This window comes from Orcinus orca, chromosome 3 (genome assembly GCF_937001465.1).
Source record: "Orcinus orca chromosome 3, mOrcOrc1.1, whole genome shotgun sequence".
Taxonomy (NCBI): Eukaryota; Metazoa; Chordata; class Mammalia; order Artiodactyla; family Delphinidae; genus Orcinus; species Orcinus orca.
In genome coordinates this window covers 65,577,932-65,596,279 of record NC_064561.1, presented here as the reverse complement: position 1 = coordinate 65,596,279, position 18,348 = coordinate 65,577,932, and the positions used below count along the sequence as shown (strand labels likewise).

Below are 18,348 nucleotides of genomic sequence, written 5' to 3'. Positions count from 1 at the left end.
TGCATTGATTCTGTAGATTGCTTTGGGTAGTACAGTCATTTTCACAGTGTTCACTCTTCCAATCCAAGGACATGGTATATCTTTCCATCTATTTGTATCATCTTTAATTTCTTTCATCAGTGTCTTATAATTTTCTGCATTCAGGTCTTTTGTCTCCTTAGGTAGGTTTATTCCTAGATATTTTATTCTTTTTGTTGCAGTGGTAAATGGGAGTGTTTTCTTAATTACACTTTCAGATTTTTCATCATAGTGTATAGTAATGCCAGAGATTTCTGTGCATTAATTTTGTATCCTGCTACTTTACCAAATTCATTGATTAGCTCTAGTAGTTCTCTGGTAGCATCTTTAGGATTCTGTATGTATAGTATCATGTCATCTGCAAACAGTGACAGCTTTACTTCTTTTCCGATTTGGATTCCTTTTATTTCCTTTTCTTCTCTGATTGCTGTGGCTAAAACTTCCAAAACTATGTTGAATAAGACTGGTGAGAGTGGGCAGCCTTGTCTTTTTCCTGATCTTAGTGGAAATGCTTTCAGTTTTCCACCATTGAGGGTGATGCTGGCTGTGGGTTTGTCATATACGGCCTTTATTATGTTGAGGAAAGTTCCCTCTATGCCTACTTTTTTATCATAAATCGGTGTTGAATTTTGTCGAAAGCTTTCTCTGCATCTATTGAGATGATCATATGTTTTTTTTTCCTTCAATCTGTTAATATGGTGTATCACGTTGATTTATTTGTGTATATTGAAGAACTCTTGCATTCCTGGAATAAACCCCACATGATCATGGTGTATGATCCTTTTAATGTGCTGTTGGATTCTGTTTGCTAGTATTTTGTTGAGGATATTTGCATCTATGTTCATCAGTGATATTGCCCTGTAGTTTTCTTGCTTTGTGACATCCTTGTCTGGTTTTGGTATCAGGGTGATGGTGGCCTCGCAGAATGAGTTTGGGAGTGTTCCTCCCTCTGCTATATTTTGGAAGAGTTTGAGAAGGATAGGTGTTAGCTCTTCCCTAAATGTTTGACAGAATTCGCCTGTGAAGCCATCTGGTCCTGGGCTTTTGTTTGTTGGAAGATTTTTAATCACAGTTTCAATTTCAGTGCTTGTGATTGGTCTGTTCTTATTTTCTACTTCTTCCTGATTCAGTCTTGGCAGGTTGTGCATTTCTAAGAATTTGTCCATTTCTTCCAGGTTGTCCATTTTATTGGCATAGAGTTGCCGGTAGTAATCTCTCATGACTTTTTGTATTTCTGCAGTGTCAGTTGTTACTTCTCCTTTTTCATTTCTAATTCTATTGATTTGAGTCTTCTCCCTTTTTTTCTTGATGAGTCTGGCTAATGGTTTATCAATTTTGTTTATCTTCTCAAAGAACCAGCTTTTAGTTTTATTGATCTTTGCTATCGTTTCCTTCATTTCTTTTTCATTTATTTCTGATCTGATTTTTATGATTTGTTTCCTTCTGCTAACTTTGGGGTTTTTTTGTTCTTCTTTCTCTAATTGCTTTAGGTGCAAGTTTAGGTTGTTTATTCGAGATGTTTCCTGTTTCTTAAGGTAGGATTGTAATGCGATAAACTTCCCTCTTAGAACTGCTTTTGCAGCATCCCATAGATTTTGGGTCATCGTGTCTCCATTGTCATTTGTCTAGGTACTTTTTGATTTCCTCTTTGATTTCTTCAGTGATCACTTCGTTATTAAGTAGTGTATTGTTTAGCCTCCATATGTTTGTATTTTTAACAGATCTTTTCCTGTAATTGATACGTCGTCTCATAGTGTTGTGGTTGGAAAAGATACTTGATACAATTTGTTTTCTTAAATTTACCAAGGCTTGATTTGTGACCCAAGATATGATCTATCCTGGAGAATGTTCCATGAGCACTTGAGAAAAATGTGTATTCTGTTGTTTTTGGATGGAATGTCCTATAAATATCAGTTAAGTCCATCTTGTTTAATGTATCATTTAAAGCTTGTGTCTCCTTATTTATTTTCATTTTGGATGATCTGTCCATTGGTGAAAGTGGGGTGTTAAAGTCCCCTACTATGAATGTGTTACTGTCGATTTCCCCTTTTATGGCTGTTAGTATTTGCCTTATGTATTGAGGTGCTCCTATGTTGCGTGCATAAATATATACAATTGTTATATCTTCTTCTTGGATTGATCCCTTGGTCATTATGTAGTGTCCTTCTTTGTCTCTTCTAATAGTCCTTACTTTAAAGTCTATTTTGTCTGAGATGAGAATTGCTACTCCAGCTTTCTTTTGGTTTCCATTTTCATGGAATATCTCTTTCCATCCCCTTTCAGTCTGTATGTGTCTCTAGGTCTGAAGTGGGTCTCTTGTAGACAGCATATATATGGGTCTTGTTTTTGTATCCATTCAGCTAATCTGTGTCTTTTGGTGGGAGCATTTAATCCATTTACATTTAAGGTAATTATCAATATGTATGTTCCTATTCCTATTTTCTTAATTGTTTTGGGTTCGTTATTGTAGGTCTTTTCCTTCTCTTGTGTTTCTTGCCTAGAGAAGTTCCTTTAGCATTGTTGTAAAGCTGGTTTGGTGGTGCTGAACTCTCTCAGCTTTTGTCTGTAAAGGTTTTAATTTCTCCATCAAATCTGAATGAGATCCTTGCTGGGTAGAGTAATCTTGGTTGTAGGTTTTTTCCTTCATCACTTTAAATATGTCCTGCCAGTCCCTTCTGGCTTCCAGAGTTTCTGCTGAAAGATCAGCTGTTAACCTTATGGGGATTCCCTTGTGTGTTATTTGTTGTTTTTCCCTTGCTGCTTTTAATGTGTTTTCTTTGTATTTAATTTTTGACAGTTTGATTAATATGTGTCTTGGCGTATTTCTCCTTGGATTTATCCTGTATGGGACTCTCCGTGCTTCTTGGACTTGATTAACTATTTCCTTTCCCATATTAGGGAAGTTTTTAACTATAATCTCTTCAAATATTTTCTCAGTCCCGTTCTTTTTCTCTTCTTCTTCTGGGACTCCTATAATTCGAATGTTGGTGCGTTTAATGTTGTCCCAGAGGTCTCAGAGACTGTCATCAGTTCTTTTCTCTTTATTCTGCTCTGCAGTAGTTATTTCCACTATTTTATCTTCCAGGTCACTTATCTGTTCTTCTGCCTCAGTTATTCTGCTATTGATCCCATCTAGAGTATTTTAAATTTCATTTATTGTGTTGTTCATTGTTGCTTGTTTCATCTTTAGTTATTCTAGGTTCTTGTTAAATGTTTCTTGCATTTTCTCTATTCTATTTCCAAGATTTTGGGTCATCTTTACTATCATTATTCTGAATTCTTTTTCAGGTAGACTGCCTATTTCCTCTTCATTTGTTAGGTCTGGTGGGTTTTTATCTTGCTCCTTCTTCTGCTGTGTGTTTTTCTGTCTTCTCATTTTGCTTATCTTACTGTGTTTGGGGTCTCCTTTTTGCAGGCTGCAGGTTCATAGTTCCCATTGTTTTTGGTGCCTGTCCCCAGTGGCTAAAGTTGGTTCAGTGGGTTGTGTATGCTTCCTGGTGGAGGGGACTAGTGCCTGCGTTCTTGGTGGTTGAGGCTGGATCTTGTCTTTTTGGTGGGCAGGTCCACGTCTAGTGGTGTGTTTTGGGGTGTCTGTGGACTTATTATGATTTTAGGCAGCCTCTCTGCTAATGGGTGGGTTTGTGTTCCTGTCGTGCTAGTTGTTTGGCATAGGGTGTCCAGCACTGTAGCTTGCTGGTTGTTGCGTGAAGCTGGGTGCTGGTGTTGAGATGGTGATCTCTGAGAGATTTCTGCCATTTGATATTATGTGGAGCTTGGAGGTCTCTTGTGGAGCAGTGTCCTGAAGTTGGCTCTCTCACCTCAGAGGCACAGCACTGACTCCTGGCTGCAGCACCAGGAGCCTTTCATCCACATGGCTCAGAATAAAAGGAAGGAAAAGGTAGGAAGAAAGAAAGACGGTAAAATTAAAATAAAATAAAGTAAGATAAAATAAAGTTATTAAAATAAAAAATTTTTAAGAAAAAAAATTTTTTTAAGTAAAAAAGGCAAAAAATGGACAGATGGAACCCTAGGACAAATTGTGAAAGCAAGGCTATACAGACAAAATCTCACACAGAAGCATACACATACACACTCACAAAAAGAGGAAAAGGGGAAAAAATCATAAATCTTGCTCTCAAGGTCCACCCCCTCAATGTGGGATGATTCGTTGTCTATTCAGGTATTCCACAGATGCTCAGTACATCAAGTTGATTGTGGAGCTGTAATCCGCTGCTCCTGAGGCTGCTGGGAGGGATTTCCCTTTCTCTTCTTTGTTCGCACAGCTCCCAGGGTTCAGCTTTGGAGTTGGCCCCGCCTCTGCATGTAGGTTGCAGGAGGGCGTCTGTTCTTCGCTCAGACAGGACGGGGTTAAAGGAGCAGCTGCTTCGGGGACTCTGGCTCACTCAGGCCGGGTGGGAGGGAGGGGCACGGAGTGCGGGGTGAGCCTGCGGCAGCAGCCGGCGTGATGTTGCACCAGCCTGAGGTGCGCCGTGTGTTCTCCCGGGGAAGTTGTCCGTGGATATGGGACCCTGGCAGTGGCGGGCTGCACAGGCTCCCCGGAAGTGGGGTGTGGATAGTGACCTGTGCTCGCACACAGGCTTTTTGTTGGTGGTGGCAGCAGCAGCCTTAGTGTCTCATGCCCGTCTCTGGGGTCTGCGCTGTTAGCCACGGCTCGCACCCGTCTCTGGAGCTCTTTTAAGCAGCGCTCTTAATCCCCTCTCCTTTTGGGAGGTCTGAGGTCTCTGCCAGTATTCAGTAGGTGTTCTGTAGGAGTTGTTCCACGTGTAGATGTATTTCTGGTGTATCTGTGGGGAGGAAGGTGATCTCTGCGCCTTACTCTTCTACCATCTTCCCCTCTGCCAAGAGTTTTATTTTTATCTCCGTTCCTTGTAATGCTAGCAAACAACCCTAATGGCTTTGGATGACCTAGATTCTTATTTCCAGCATAATCCCATGTATACTCAAAGACAGTACTTTCCAAGACCATGCCACATTAATAGAAAAGCTATGGCTTATTTACATTGTGTACACATATTATTCTCTTGACTATTTATGGTGAGGGTATAGAAGGTGAATAGTATAAACTTTTTATTCAAGTGGGCTGGATAGAGTTAGGAAAGTTTTTTGGGTTTCTGATGTGGTCTATATCAGTGGTCCCCAACCTTTTTGGCACCAGGGACCAGTTTTGTGGAAGACCATTTTTCCACGGACTTGGGAGAGGGGTTAGGTTCAGGAGGTAGTGCGAGTGATGGGGAGCAATGAGGAGCAGCAGAAGCAGCTTCGCTTGTTCGCCCGCTGTCGCTTACCTTGCCTGCTGTCGCTCACCTCCTGCTGTCCGGTTCCTAACACGGACTATCAGTCCATGGCCTGGGGGTTGGGGATCCCTGGTCTGTATGAACTGTTGTGAGATTAGCATGTCTGTAACCGAATAAAGTAAAAAATGTTTCCCTAGCAAAATGCTTTTTTTTCATTTTAACTGGGAAACAGGAGCTTGATAAAAAAAAAAAGGAGACCCCTTTAGTTACTAATGCTCTTAAGAGCCACTTACTGCCAGTTAATAGAGATTAGCTGAAGGTCTGAAAACATATTCAACTAGTGTAAATGCCTCTGTATTTTCAACACCCAAAATCAGGCTCTTACTTGCCAAACTAAGAATAAATTTTGCATCAATTTTCATTTATAAACAACTGTCTTCCTCACTTTGAGTGTAGCCTATGTGCCCTATATAGCTTGAAGAAATAAGTTTGTAGATTTTCCTTTAGGTGTTAGTGAGACAGGTTCCTTGTATATTTGACAAACCAAAGGGTATTGTCATCTCTGAGCAGCTGTTTTTACCATCAACATCCCCAAGGGATAGGACACGTTTATTTAAAAATAAACTTATTTATTTATTTATGACTGCGTTGGGTCTTCGTTGCTGCACATGGGCTTTCTCTAGTTGCGGCGAGCGGGCACTCCTTTGTTGCTGTGCACGGGCTTCTCACTGCGGTGGCTTCTCTTTGTTGCGGGGCACGGGCTCTAGGCGCGCAGGCTTCAGTAGTTGTGGCTCGCGGGGTCTAGAGCGCAGGCTCAGTAGTTGTGGCACACAGGCTTAGTTGCCCCACGACATGTGGGATCTTCCCAGACCAGGGCTCAAACCTGTGTCCCCTGCATCGGCAGGCGGATTCTTAACCACTGTGCCACCAGGGAAGCCCAGGACACATGTTTTTAAGAGAAGGAATTATCATTGTTAAATGTCTAAGTCCAAATTGATATGGTAGTAAAAAAGATTAGATTAAATGAGATCATGTCAAAAGGCTGCTATAGAATGGTCAATATAGGTTCATTTAATCTAGTTAGGAGCTTTGTATTAATAATTTCTCAGTAGTGCTTAAGAACATGGACTTTTGAGCCAGATGCCCAGTGTTTAAAAAAAAAAAAAGTCGTACTTAACCACTTCCAAGCTTTGTGACCTAGGCAAGTTAGTTGTTTAAGCCACAGTCTCCTCATATAAATACAATGAGGTTAATAGTACTACTTTATAGTAGCACTTTATAGGGTTGCTAAGTTTAAATGAGATAATATATTGAAACATGATGCCTGGCACAAAGTAAGTGCTCAGTAAATGTGAAACACTAGCTTAGTTTAACAACAGAAAAGCAACACCAGTTCCCTGGGAGCTTGTAGACTAGAGGCATGTTCTCTGACATGTGATAAATGTGGCCTCATTACAAAGATTCTTCATTCAAACTTCAATAAAATGGGAGTTAGCAGGTATGAATCAGTTTAAACTCTGAGCTTTTCCCCTTTTTTATAAAACAGAGTTAATGTCTTCCTCAGAATTTGTTTTTATTTCATTCATTTATTGGGTAGGCGAGGATTAACTAGTATAATGTATGTGAAAGTGTTCTACAAATGTAAGGCTAATACTTGAAGTGAATGGTAAAGCAATAATGTGTATACATACTGGTGCCATATCATCTGGCACTTCTGCATTGTACCTTAAGACACTGGGAAAGGAGGTTTGTTTACACTTTTGCAAGTGACTGAGGGTAGCAATAGTATTTCTCTTGTTCATATTCTAGCTTCAGTATTTATCATATAGTGGGTACGTAGCAAATACTTGGTGCACATATGACGGGTAAGGCAAACTTGGTTTTAAAATCATAATACCCTTTCCTTAGGGATGGAGGTCACTTGTGGAGAGAAGAGTATTGATAGGAAAGTTTGTTAGATCATCCAGTTCATGGATATGACCTGAACACAATATGCTTTTGGAAATACTATATAGATTGCTATATTTACTAAATGTTTATGTCCTTTTCTGAAGAAAGAGCTGATTTGAAATTAAGAATTTTGACTAGATAATACATTTATTTACATAAAATATCAGTTTTCATGATAAAGAAAGACTGTTATAGTTGAAGGCTTAGGAGTGAGTGAGTTCTTCCTTCCCTTAACAGCCTTTGCAGTAGTTGGTACATGACCATTTGAGGCATAGATGGGACAGTCTTCGGGTCTTTGAAGCCAGGGTTAAGCTCATTTTGAATTTCTGCCATATTAGCGTGTAACCATTGCCACATTGACATTTAAATGTCCACTTTAGCATCTTAAGCTTCCTGAAGTGGTAACTCCACCTTCAGTAGAAGAGGGAGGAAAAAAGCAGGAAAATTGGAACTGCATGAGTTCTACAAAAGCATGTTGGAGTCATATAATGAAAAAGCAGATTTTTTTTTTATTATGTTTCTCCATATTTGGCATTGCTGTAAATGGCTAACTAACATTTACTGCCAATTCAGTACAAATGTGTGGTTTGGTAATACCAGAACAGCAAATTTAAATGAAAAATAAAAGTTAAACATTTCCACACAAGATTTTACAATCTGACATTTCACTGCGTAGGTAAAAAGACACTTTTTTTTTAAACTACAGATTATTATTCAGCATGAATAAAAAACTACAACTTTTATTTTTAAACAGGAGTCACTGGTTTTAATTTTTACACATTTTAAAATTACTGTGATAAAAAATAATGAAAAAGCTTCTTAATAATGCCATACACAGTATAATATAGATTTGTCCCCATTATATAGCATTTGTTTAATATACAAAATAGAATATTGACACACTTGAATCTATGTGTAGTTAAGCAAGTTATTCGAGGAGGGTATTTTCATACAGCCTTTCATCAGAAAATAAAATCCTTCTTTCAGGCATTTTCTAGAGAGAAGGTAATCCTTTCCCAAAAACCTGGTAACTAATCCTTGGTGGACCAGGCTGACTGAAAACGATGAACTTCCATTCCAAGTGGTTAACATGTCCTCCTTACACTCTTATTTTCTCTTCCAATTCTCAAACCAGGTACAGAAAAACACTTTCTTCTACAGCTACAGTCTTTTGGGTGATCCACCAAGATCAAAATCTCACTGAGGGCTGCCACAGTTCTTGACTTCTATCAGATCAAAGTATAATAATATTGTTTATCTCATTGTGATGTACTTTTAGGATATTTAACAGAGAACTAAAATGATAAGACTTAACGATAATAGGTTGTGTAGACAGATAAGTGAAATTGGAATTGCTCATTCTCCCATCCCCCAGTTCTGAAGTGAGGCTGGCTTTCCTTTATATGCATATCCAGAGCTCATCCTATGCTAAATATTAAGCTCTTCATAAACACTAATCATGCTAGTTTTCCTTTGGGGGTGTCTTTTTTTTTTTTTCCAGGAGAAGGAAGGTGCTCTTTTAGGGTTCCCTCATAGTTTTAGACAGTTGGGTATACATATCCCAAAGCACTTGTATAGTATCCCATAGCAAGGCCTAAAAATACAGAGAGGGTCACTTTTTTCCACCAGTAATTAAAAATACTTTTCAAGATTTGTTGTGAGTCACCTAGGCACGTCACCTCTCGCTGAAATTACTACAAACGTCAACAGCTTGGGATGGCAAGATACCACATACATAGAAGATGAAGCTGCTTTCAAATAGCACCATAGCTTTCTTCACTTAAATCCATAATTATACTCACACATAATTCAGGTAAATTTCTTCTTTCCCACATATCCTAAATTGTCACAGCTTCTTTTTCCATTTAATGTACAGCCTCCTATAGTTTTATGAGTGTCAGTCCATTTCCTTTTAACCACAAAGTGCACATATCTTTTATTCACTGAGCTCTATTTTGGGGGAGCCAAGGTCGTTGGGGCTAAAGTCCAGATTCCCGTGTGATGTGCTTTCTGCAGCGTTCTATAAATGAATAATAATTTATCTTTCAGAAGCTCTTTCTGAAATGTAACACTGTCGCTGATGATAATATTCAAGCGGTATTTCTTAGGCACCAAAAATTTCACATCCAGCTGGGTTACAAACCATTTTAAAATACTTTGAGATCAATTTAAACAATTACAAAGGAATAGCCCCTTTTAGAGAGCATTCAAAAAGCAAATGATTACATTTTTTATTAAATAATTTCTCTAAAATACCAAAAAATAAGAACATTCAAAAAGCATTCAAAGAAAACATAAACATGTCCTCATTTGGAAATGAACTCTTGTAAGGAAAGAAAGGAATTAGTGTATTATTGGCAACCTATGAGATTCTGCACTATTTACATATTGCTGGTACCTCTATGCGTATTATTGCCAAACTTCTAAAGCCTCTGTTTTTATTAAACTGTTGGAGAGGCTGTACGTGATGGTGCCTGTAGGTGTGTAAGCACCGCCTTTCTGTCCCCTGATTACACACTTTAGCGCAAGGGGAGGTTCAGTAAACTAAACCTGCGCGGACAGACTCACTGTTGGAATGAGAAGGGTGGCCATTCTGGGAGGCAGAGGGTTACTTCCTCTCTGACCTCAATGGGACGGAGCCTCGCGAACCTTCACAGCACACAGGGCCAGTCTCCATTTCCCTCTTCCTCTAGAGCAGACCTGTTTGGTTTCTGAGCCCACTGCTGCCTGTATGAATGCTCGCACACATTATAAATCATAGAGGTTTATCCGTCAACATTTCTTTGACCCCTACAAAAAATATATAACATGTCATGATAAAACAATCTCATCTAAAAATCATCCTTATTTTACACTATACAAGCTATTTTACAATCATTTTAATAAATTGCATGTAAAGCTGCAGTAGCCCTTCCCTTCCCAGATTAGTGAATACCAATATGATATATATCTGAAACTATAACTAAATATAAAAATATATTAGAAGTTTCATATTTTTAATATTAGATTTTCAGTTTTCTATTACACAAATAATTTGGCCACCTTGAATAGAAATCAAATTTCTTGTGGCTTAGTAAATACAAGTTTTGAGTTTACAGAAAGTTGGTAAGGTGCACACAGAAAGGGCTACTACAGCTTCTATCTTGTTTAAAATGATAATTATTCTCAACAGTGAGGAGGAGAAATTCACATGACTTTTGTTGAACTCCATGGCACACATAAGGATGTAAGGGATGTATAGTTTTACGAACACGGAAGTCTGACATATAGTCCTAAATCAGAAAAATCAGTAGCTGAGCTTTCCTGTACCCCCAGGAAAGAAAGACCAATTGGTGACAAATGGGAATGTGAAAATGGGTGTCTAGCCACTTTTGCCATATTACAGATTTTGGGGCGGGGGGGCGTAAAGTTTAGTGGGAGGAATTACTTGGACAGATTAAAATCTTCTCAGCTGTGTTTCAGCCGGTTATCTGGAATCATAACTTTTAAGAAGTTATACGAACTACAACAAAAGGTCCTGAAAGACAGTTTACCAACTTTCTTGCCATCTAACCGCTGCAGAGATAGGGCGTTAGGTACAAACAGGGCCTCTTGGTAGTTTTATTTTTTTTATTTTTAAATTTTTTTAAATTAGTCTTTTGTAATCCATGGTTCACCCAGCAGGTCACTGGACTAGGTGCTCTATACCAGTTAGGACGGTTAATTTGCACAATCTATATAATTCTCCACTGAAGCAGATATGTACAAAATATGAGCTTTTTTGACAAGAAAACTGGAGATTTGAGTCAATTTTTGTGGTCTTCTGATAGCTAAGTGCCATCAGGTTAGAAGCACCAACCCATTTTCACACAGAAGATTAATGTTTAGAGTTTATTTAGGAAAGCTATGAACTAGCTGCCCATCTTAAACAGCTGTACAATAACTTGAATACAAAAATTATGTAAGAAAAAATGAGCAAGCATAGTTCACTGAATATAAAGGAAATTGTTAAAACCAGACAGTAATAGCTATAAAAGGCACAACTTCCCTTTTCTGATATACACTTGTAAACTTTTTTCAGGTTTCCATGCATAAATCAAAAAGTGCTATCCTAACTATACAGGGGAAAGTACACCAACAAAAAGTCTAGAAAATTTTGTCCAGCCAACTGTGAAAAGTATGAGCAGAAAGTTCATCACGCAGACTTCAGGCACTGGTGGTTTAGGTGCCACCCTTCTCTGAAAGTGGAGCTTACCCCCATGTTATTGTTTCTAATTTCTGGGATCCACCAACTATCACTTTCTACTTTTCCCATCACTGAAAAGTGATGGCTCAACTGCTTCTGTTGCCAAGTCTTGGCCCTCTATAAACCACATGTAGTGCGTATTTAAAACAAAACAAAAACCAAAACCAGACAAAAACAAAAAAGAAAAAACTGCTACAGGACAGATTGACAGTGTGTACAATAAAAGCTATAAATTCAACTTTCTTTAAGGCAACCTTTCTTATTAAGGCAGTCACTTTTGATGAAACAGAAGTTTTTTGATATTTCCACTTGAATATTTTGGTATCTGATTGGTGATGATTTCAGCTAACATCTCTGGGAATTCAATACTCATGGTCTTATCCAAAAATGTTTGGAAGCAATAGTTAAGGAGATTTTCAACCACCTGCAAGAGAATATATAGTAATGAACAGTCTTAAAAAATTAGCAGTAGGGGTATCTCATGCTTGTTGTTGGCCTCTTTTTTTTTTTTTTTTTTAAATTTCTGACTTAGATATACCAATCTCTGCTGGAATTCCCCAGGTGAAAAAGAAGTTTACCTAAATAAAATGAGCACTCAGGTACCAAATATCTTTGAATTTCTTTAATTGTATATAGAATTATATGGAATTAAGTATTTCGTGAAGAATTGCAGTACCATAGTATATGAAGGACACATTCGAACTTACTGGATAAATTCATACAAAAATAAGGAATTCTACCTTTAAAAAAAATAGTGCTGTTAAATTCTGTACTAGCATCATGATGTTAGATGCACATAATTAGATGAAACAGTATTTCATAATTGGCCTTAGGAGAAATGTGTGCCAAACTGAACTTTATAGGTTGAAATCAAACCATCACGAAAATCGATAAATGGGAAAAAAAAAGAAAAGAAAACCCCAACAACTAGTGGTATACAATTATATGCACTAATCAGGACATACTTTATGTCTCTTGATATTTGGATTTTTGTTTGACACTTACATCATGCATGGAGTCCAAGAGTTTTGTCAGTTGGTAAAACCGCTGCCAGTTCTGACTGGAGTTTCCTTCCCTCTTGACAATGGCTTTTCCTAGCTCTTTGATGTAGGTCATTCTAATTTCATCAAATAGCTCTTGACTCTTCAAACCTTCCTTAGGAACTAAAAGGTTAAGATGTAAGCAATTAAAGAATTTTCTTGTGATAACTTTTCATTTATGCAAGTAGGGCATTTATTAGTAGTAGCATATTTCATGGTTTACACAGTCTATCTGTTCTTAATGCACTCCATTAAAACATAAGCATTTTCGAAGGATTATGAAAATACAGCCATGAGAGAATATGGGATAATAGAAAATTGGAAGACTTAACTTTGGGTTTATCACTTTGTTTCTCATCTATGAATGGAGCTGGTAAACACCTTCGCCCCTAGTTCACAAAGCTAATTTGAAGACCAAATGAATAATACACTGACTGTCATTCTGCCCTTGAGTTTAATTCTAGTACAGACATAGACAGTTTCAACAAAACAGTGTTTATTCTTCCAATTACATCTTGGAATATCTGTGATATCACCAGTCAATTAGGACCTTAAAATCAGCATGAAATACATTTTATTAATCAATGTGTTAACATACTGAGTTGGTACAATTCCAATCTAAAAAGAAACTTGATTTTTTATGTGGCTTATATATATGCCTTACTGGGGAGCAAATATCTGCCTTTCCTTATGTACAGAAATATAGAAAATACTTCATGGATCATAAAGTTGGTATAAAATCAGTTTTTTACACTACTCTTCAAAAAATGATACCAGTAAGAGGGACTGTGAACAGACTGTTAACCATGGTTTCACTTAGTCTTGCAGAGATTATGACTTTTGTGCATGCTAACATTTCTTAAGGTGTGCTCCTAGGAACTCTGGTTCTGTGTTAATGATGATTAGGGAAAAAAGGATTTGATGGTCAGAATTTAACAAAACTAAGTGTGTAATACAAAGTTAGGCAGATTTCTGGATTTCAGGACTTCTCAGAGCTATAATGATGCACTCTCCAGGGAGGGGAACACATTGTTTCCCAAACTTAAAACTTCATTGCTGCTGACATCTTAGAAAATGCTGGAATAGAGGAAAAGCAGTGGGTTCAGGAGAAGGAAGTCTTTTTCATTCTTACTTGCCCTGTAGACTTGAGTATAACCTCCCTGAGCCCGTTTCCTACTCTTTCTCAGTGAATTAAAAAAATTTTTTTTATTTAAAAAATTTTAGATATAATTAGTATATAACATTACATTAATTTCAGGTGTATAACACAATGATTCAATATTTGTATATATTGCAAAATGATCACCACAGTAAGTCTAGTTAACATCCATCACCATAAATGTTACAAAACTTTTCTTGTGATCAACTTTTTAAGATTTTACCCTTAGCAATTTTCAAATATACAGTATCATATGATTAACTGTAGGCACCCTGCTGTACATCTCCATGAATTATTTATTTTATAGCTAGAAGTCTGTACTCTCTAAACCCTTCACCCATTTCTCCCATCCCTCAACACCCCCCCCCCCAACACACACACAACTCTGGTATCCACCAGTTTGTACTCTGTCCATGAGCTTTTGTTTTTAGATTCCACATACAAGATTATATGGTATTTGTCTTCTCTGACTTATTTCACTTAGCATAATGCCCTCAAGGTCCATCCACGTTGTTGCAAATGATGAGATTTCATTCATTCTTATGGCTGAGTAATATTCCAGCGAATATATATACCACATTTTCTTTATGCGGTCATCCATCAGCAGACACTTAGGCTGTTTGCATATCTTGGCTATCATAAATTATTCTGCAGTGACCGTGTGGGTGCACTTCACTTTTCCATATCTTATTTTGTTTCCTATCGTTAAATACCCCAAAGTGGAATTGCTGGATCATACAGTAGTTTTATTTTATTTTATTTTATTTTTGCGGTACGCGGGCCTCTCACTTGTTGTGGCCTCTGCCTTTGCGGAGCACAGGCTCTGGACGCGCAGGCCCAGCGGCCATGGCTCACGGGCCTAGCCGCTCCGCGGCATGTGGGATCTTCCCGGACCAGGGCACGAACCCATGTCCCCTGCATCGGCAGGCAGACTCTCAACCACTGCGCCACCAGGGAAGCCCAGTAGTTTTATTTTTAATTTGCTGAAAAACCTCCACACTGTTTTCTATAGTGGCTGCACCAATTTACATTACCTGAAGAGTGCACAAAGGTCCCCTTTTTCTCCACACCCTCGCCAACACTTGTTATCTTTGGGCTTTTTGATAATAGTCATTCTAATAGATGTAAGGTGTGGTTTTGATTTGCATGCATTTCCCTGATGACTAATGATGTTAAGCACCTTCTTAGGTACTTGTTGACTGTATGTCTTTGTGAGATGTCTGTTCAGGTCCTTCGCCCATTTTAAAAACCAGGGTATTTGTTTTTTTGCTATTGAGTTGTATGAGTTCTTTATATGTTGTGGATATTAACCCTAATCAGATATATGATTTGCAAATATTTCCTCTCATTTGGTAGGTTGCTTCTTCATTCTGTTGATGGTTCCCTTTGCTGTGTAGAAGCTCTTTAGTTTGATATAGTCTCATTTGTTTATTTTGCTTTTGTTGCCTTGGCTTATGGTGTCCAATCCGAAAAATCAACCCCAAGATGGACATCAAAGAGCTTACGGCCTATGTTTTCTTCTAGGACTTTTATGATTTCAGGACTTAATGTTCAAGTCTGATGTATTTTGAGTTATTTTTTGTGTATGGTGTAAGATAGTGGTTCAGTTTCGTTCTTTTGCATGTAGCTGTCCAGTTTTCCCAACATCTTTACTGAAGAGACTGTCGTTTCCCCATTGTATACTGTTGGCTCCTTTGTCAGTATACGCACGGCTGTATTGCTTGGCTCTCAGTTATGTTCCATTGATCTATGTGAATGGTTTTATGCCAGTACCATATTGTTTAGTGACTACAGCTTTATAATATAGTTTGAAACCAGGGCGTGTGTTCAGCTTTGTTCTTCTTTCTCAAGATTGCTTTGGCTATTCTGGGTCTTTTATGCTTCCATACAAATTTTAGGATTGTTTGTTCTGTTTCTGTGACAAATGCCATAGGAATTTTGATAGGGATTGCATTGAATCTGTTGATTGCTATGAACAGTATGGACATTTTAACAATGTTAATTCTTCAAATACATAAGCACAGAATGTCCATTTAATTTTTATTTCCTTCAGTTTCTTTCACTGAAACGTCTCAGTTGTCAGCGTACAAGTCTTTTACCTCTGTGGTTAAATTTATTCCTATGTTTTTTATTCTTTTTGATGCAACTGTAAATGGAATTATTTTCTTAATGTTCTGTAAAATGAATTTGTATCCTGCAACCTCACTGAATTTATTAGTTCAAACAGTTTTTTTGGATGGCATCTTTAGGGTTTTCTATATATAAAATTAGATAATCTGCAAATAGTGAGGGTTTTACAACTCTTAAAAATTTTTTTTCAAATAGCTTTATTGATTACAATTAAACAGGCAGTAATAATTAGACCACCCAGGATGTGCAGACCCCAGTTAGAGTTTTACTTCTTCCTTTCTGATTTGGATGCCTTTTATTTCTTTTTCTTGCCTAACTGCTCTGGCTAGAACTTCCAGTACTAGGTTGACTAGAAGTGGCTAGAGTGGGCATCCTTGTCTCTCATTCCTTATTTCAGAGGAAAAGCTTTCAGCTTTTCACCACTGAGTATGACATTAGCTGTGGACTTGTCATATATGGCCTTTATTATGTTCGGGTACCCTATCTCTATACTGGGTTTGTTGAGAGTTTTTATCGTAAATGGATGTTGAATTTTTCTTTTTAACATCTCTATTGGAGTATAATTGCTTTACAATGGTGTGTTAGTTTCTGCTGTGTAACAAAGTGAATCAGCTATACATATATCCCCATATCTCTTCCCTCTTGCATCTCCCTCCCATGGATGTTGAATTTTGTCAAATGTTTTTTCTACATTTATTGAGATGATCATATGTTTTTATCCTTCATTTTTTACTGTGGTATATCACTCATAGGATTTTGGTTAGGATTAGACCAAAGAATACATATGAAAACGTCCTGATTCCATAAAGCAAAGTCGACACTTCTGAGATGTCAGTGTTAGTGTGAAAATGAAGGCCACTTAATCAGGAGTGATACTCTTATCACTGCCATGTTTAAAGTGGGTTAATTTTTACACATTATTATATTACAAATAATCTAGTTATTGCTAATTTTTAAAATAATGACTGCTTATTTATAAATTTTTTTCCCTGCTGGTTGTCCTCATTCTAAAAATAATTAGGGGAGAAATCCTATTCAGTATTTATATTTAAAAGAATTTCATCCATTCCACATTACCCCCAATAATCCTTGGGATTTTTGCTTTGTGTAGTTCAGGGCCATATATTCAGAATTATTTTCCTGGTGAGTAGAATGCTTTTATCTAATGAGTATCTTTAAATATAGAACTGTTTTGGGGGGGCCTTAGAGTCTATTTTGATAATAATGTAGCTGCTTCAGCTTTCTTTTGTGTAAAGCAGTGGTCAGCAATGACCCACTACCTGCAGCCTGTTTTTGTAAATACAGTTTTACTGAAACACAGCCATGCCTGTTCTCCTTAAGTATTGTTGATGACTGTGGTCACATCACAAGGGGCAGAGTTTGAGTACTACTGATAGAGACTGTATGCAAAGCTGAAAACATTTACCATCTGCCCTTTTACAGAAAGTTTGCCACCACTGGGTTACACTATGCATAGTATATCAGCCACTCAACATCTTTATTAGGTATATCTCTTATAACTAGCACAAAGTTGGACTGTTTTCTTAATCCAGTCTTGCACTTTCTATATCTTTTCATCTTGGAGCCTTGGAGCATTTAGTCCATCTATATTTAATGAAATTGCTGATATATTTGAATTTATTTGTACCATCTATTTGTTACTTCCTCTTATCATGCCTTTGTTTATGCTTCCCCACCCACCGCCTCTCATTTCTTTCATCCTTTTGGATTGGTTTTTCTTACCATGTTCTCCCCCCAACCACTCATGGTTTGGTATGTACTTTGTATACTCTGTACACTCTTTCTATTTCTTGTTGTCATCCTTGAAATTTAAACTCATTTTTAACTTATCAAACTTCCCTTTTTAAAAAAATAAATGTATTTTATTTATTTATTTATCTTTGGCTGCAGTGGCTCTTTGTTGCTGCGCGCAGGCTTTCTCTAGTTGGGGCGAGTGGGGGCTACTCTGTTGCGGTGCGTGGGCTTCTCCTGTTGCAGAGCAGGGGCTCTAGGTGCGTGGGCCTCGGTAGTTGTGGCACGTGGGCTTATTAGTTCTAGCTCGCAGCCTACTGAGCGCAGGCTCAGTAGTTGTGGTGCACAGGCTTAGCTGCTTCACGGCATGTGGGATCGGGATCTTCCCGGACCAGGGCTCGAACCCGTGTCCCCTGCATTGGCAGGCGGATTCTTAACCACTGAGCCACCAGGGAAGCCCACCTTCTTGCCTTCTTGCATGTATGTAATTATTGTGTGCTTTAGTTCTATTTTTTAACTCCCCAAAGACACTATTACTGTTATACAGTGTCAGTTTAAATGTATCTAAATATTTACCACTTTCTCTGTTCTTTTTTCCCTCTTTAAAGATGGGATTACTTTCCTTAGCCTAAGTATATCCTTTAATATTACTTTACTGAGGATCTGTGGTGGCACATTTTCTTTTGACCTTCATTTTTTAAAAAAAAGGGACTATTGGTATACTTAGGCCTTTCAAATTTAAAGTGGTTGAGATATCTGGATTAATATCTACATGTTTGTGACTGTTTTCTACTCACTGTTCTTATTTCCTTTTTTCTG

General features: G+C 37.8%; 1 protein-coding gene and 1 long non-coding RNA gene across 13 annotated transcripts in view; one reads left to right on the top strand and one right to left on the bottom strand.

Annotated features, from left to right (window-relative positions):
- LOC125964016 (uncharacterized) overlaps window positions 1–18,348 on the top strand; it is a 50,909-nt gene that overhangs the window by 12,871 nt on the left and 19,690 nt on the right. The gene's annotated exons all lie outside the window — the stretch shown is intronic.
- Window positions 7,713–18,348, bottom strand: part of NR3C1 (nuclear receptor subfamily 3 group C member 1) — a 132,249-nt gene continuing 121,613 nt past the window's right edge. For 8 of the 12 annotated variants that reach the window (XM_004280217.2, XM_033406537.2, XM_033406536.2 and 5 more), the window contains exons 8-9: window positions 12,454–12,611; window positions 7,713–11,872 (exon numbers count right to left, since the gene is read on the bottom strand). In XM_004280217.2, coding sequence (XP_004280265.1) covers window positions 11,720–11,872; window positions 12,454–12,611 — 311 coding nt within the window. In that variant the 3' untranslated portion in view covers window positions 7,713–11,719. The remainder of the gene's footprint in view (window positions 11,873–12,453; window positions 12,612–18,348) is intronic. The other 4 variants (XR_004477115.2, XR_004477114.2, XM_033406541.2 and 1 more) reach the window with 4 other exon arrangements.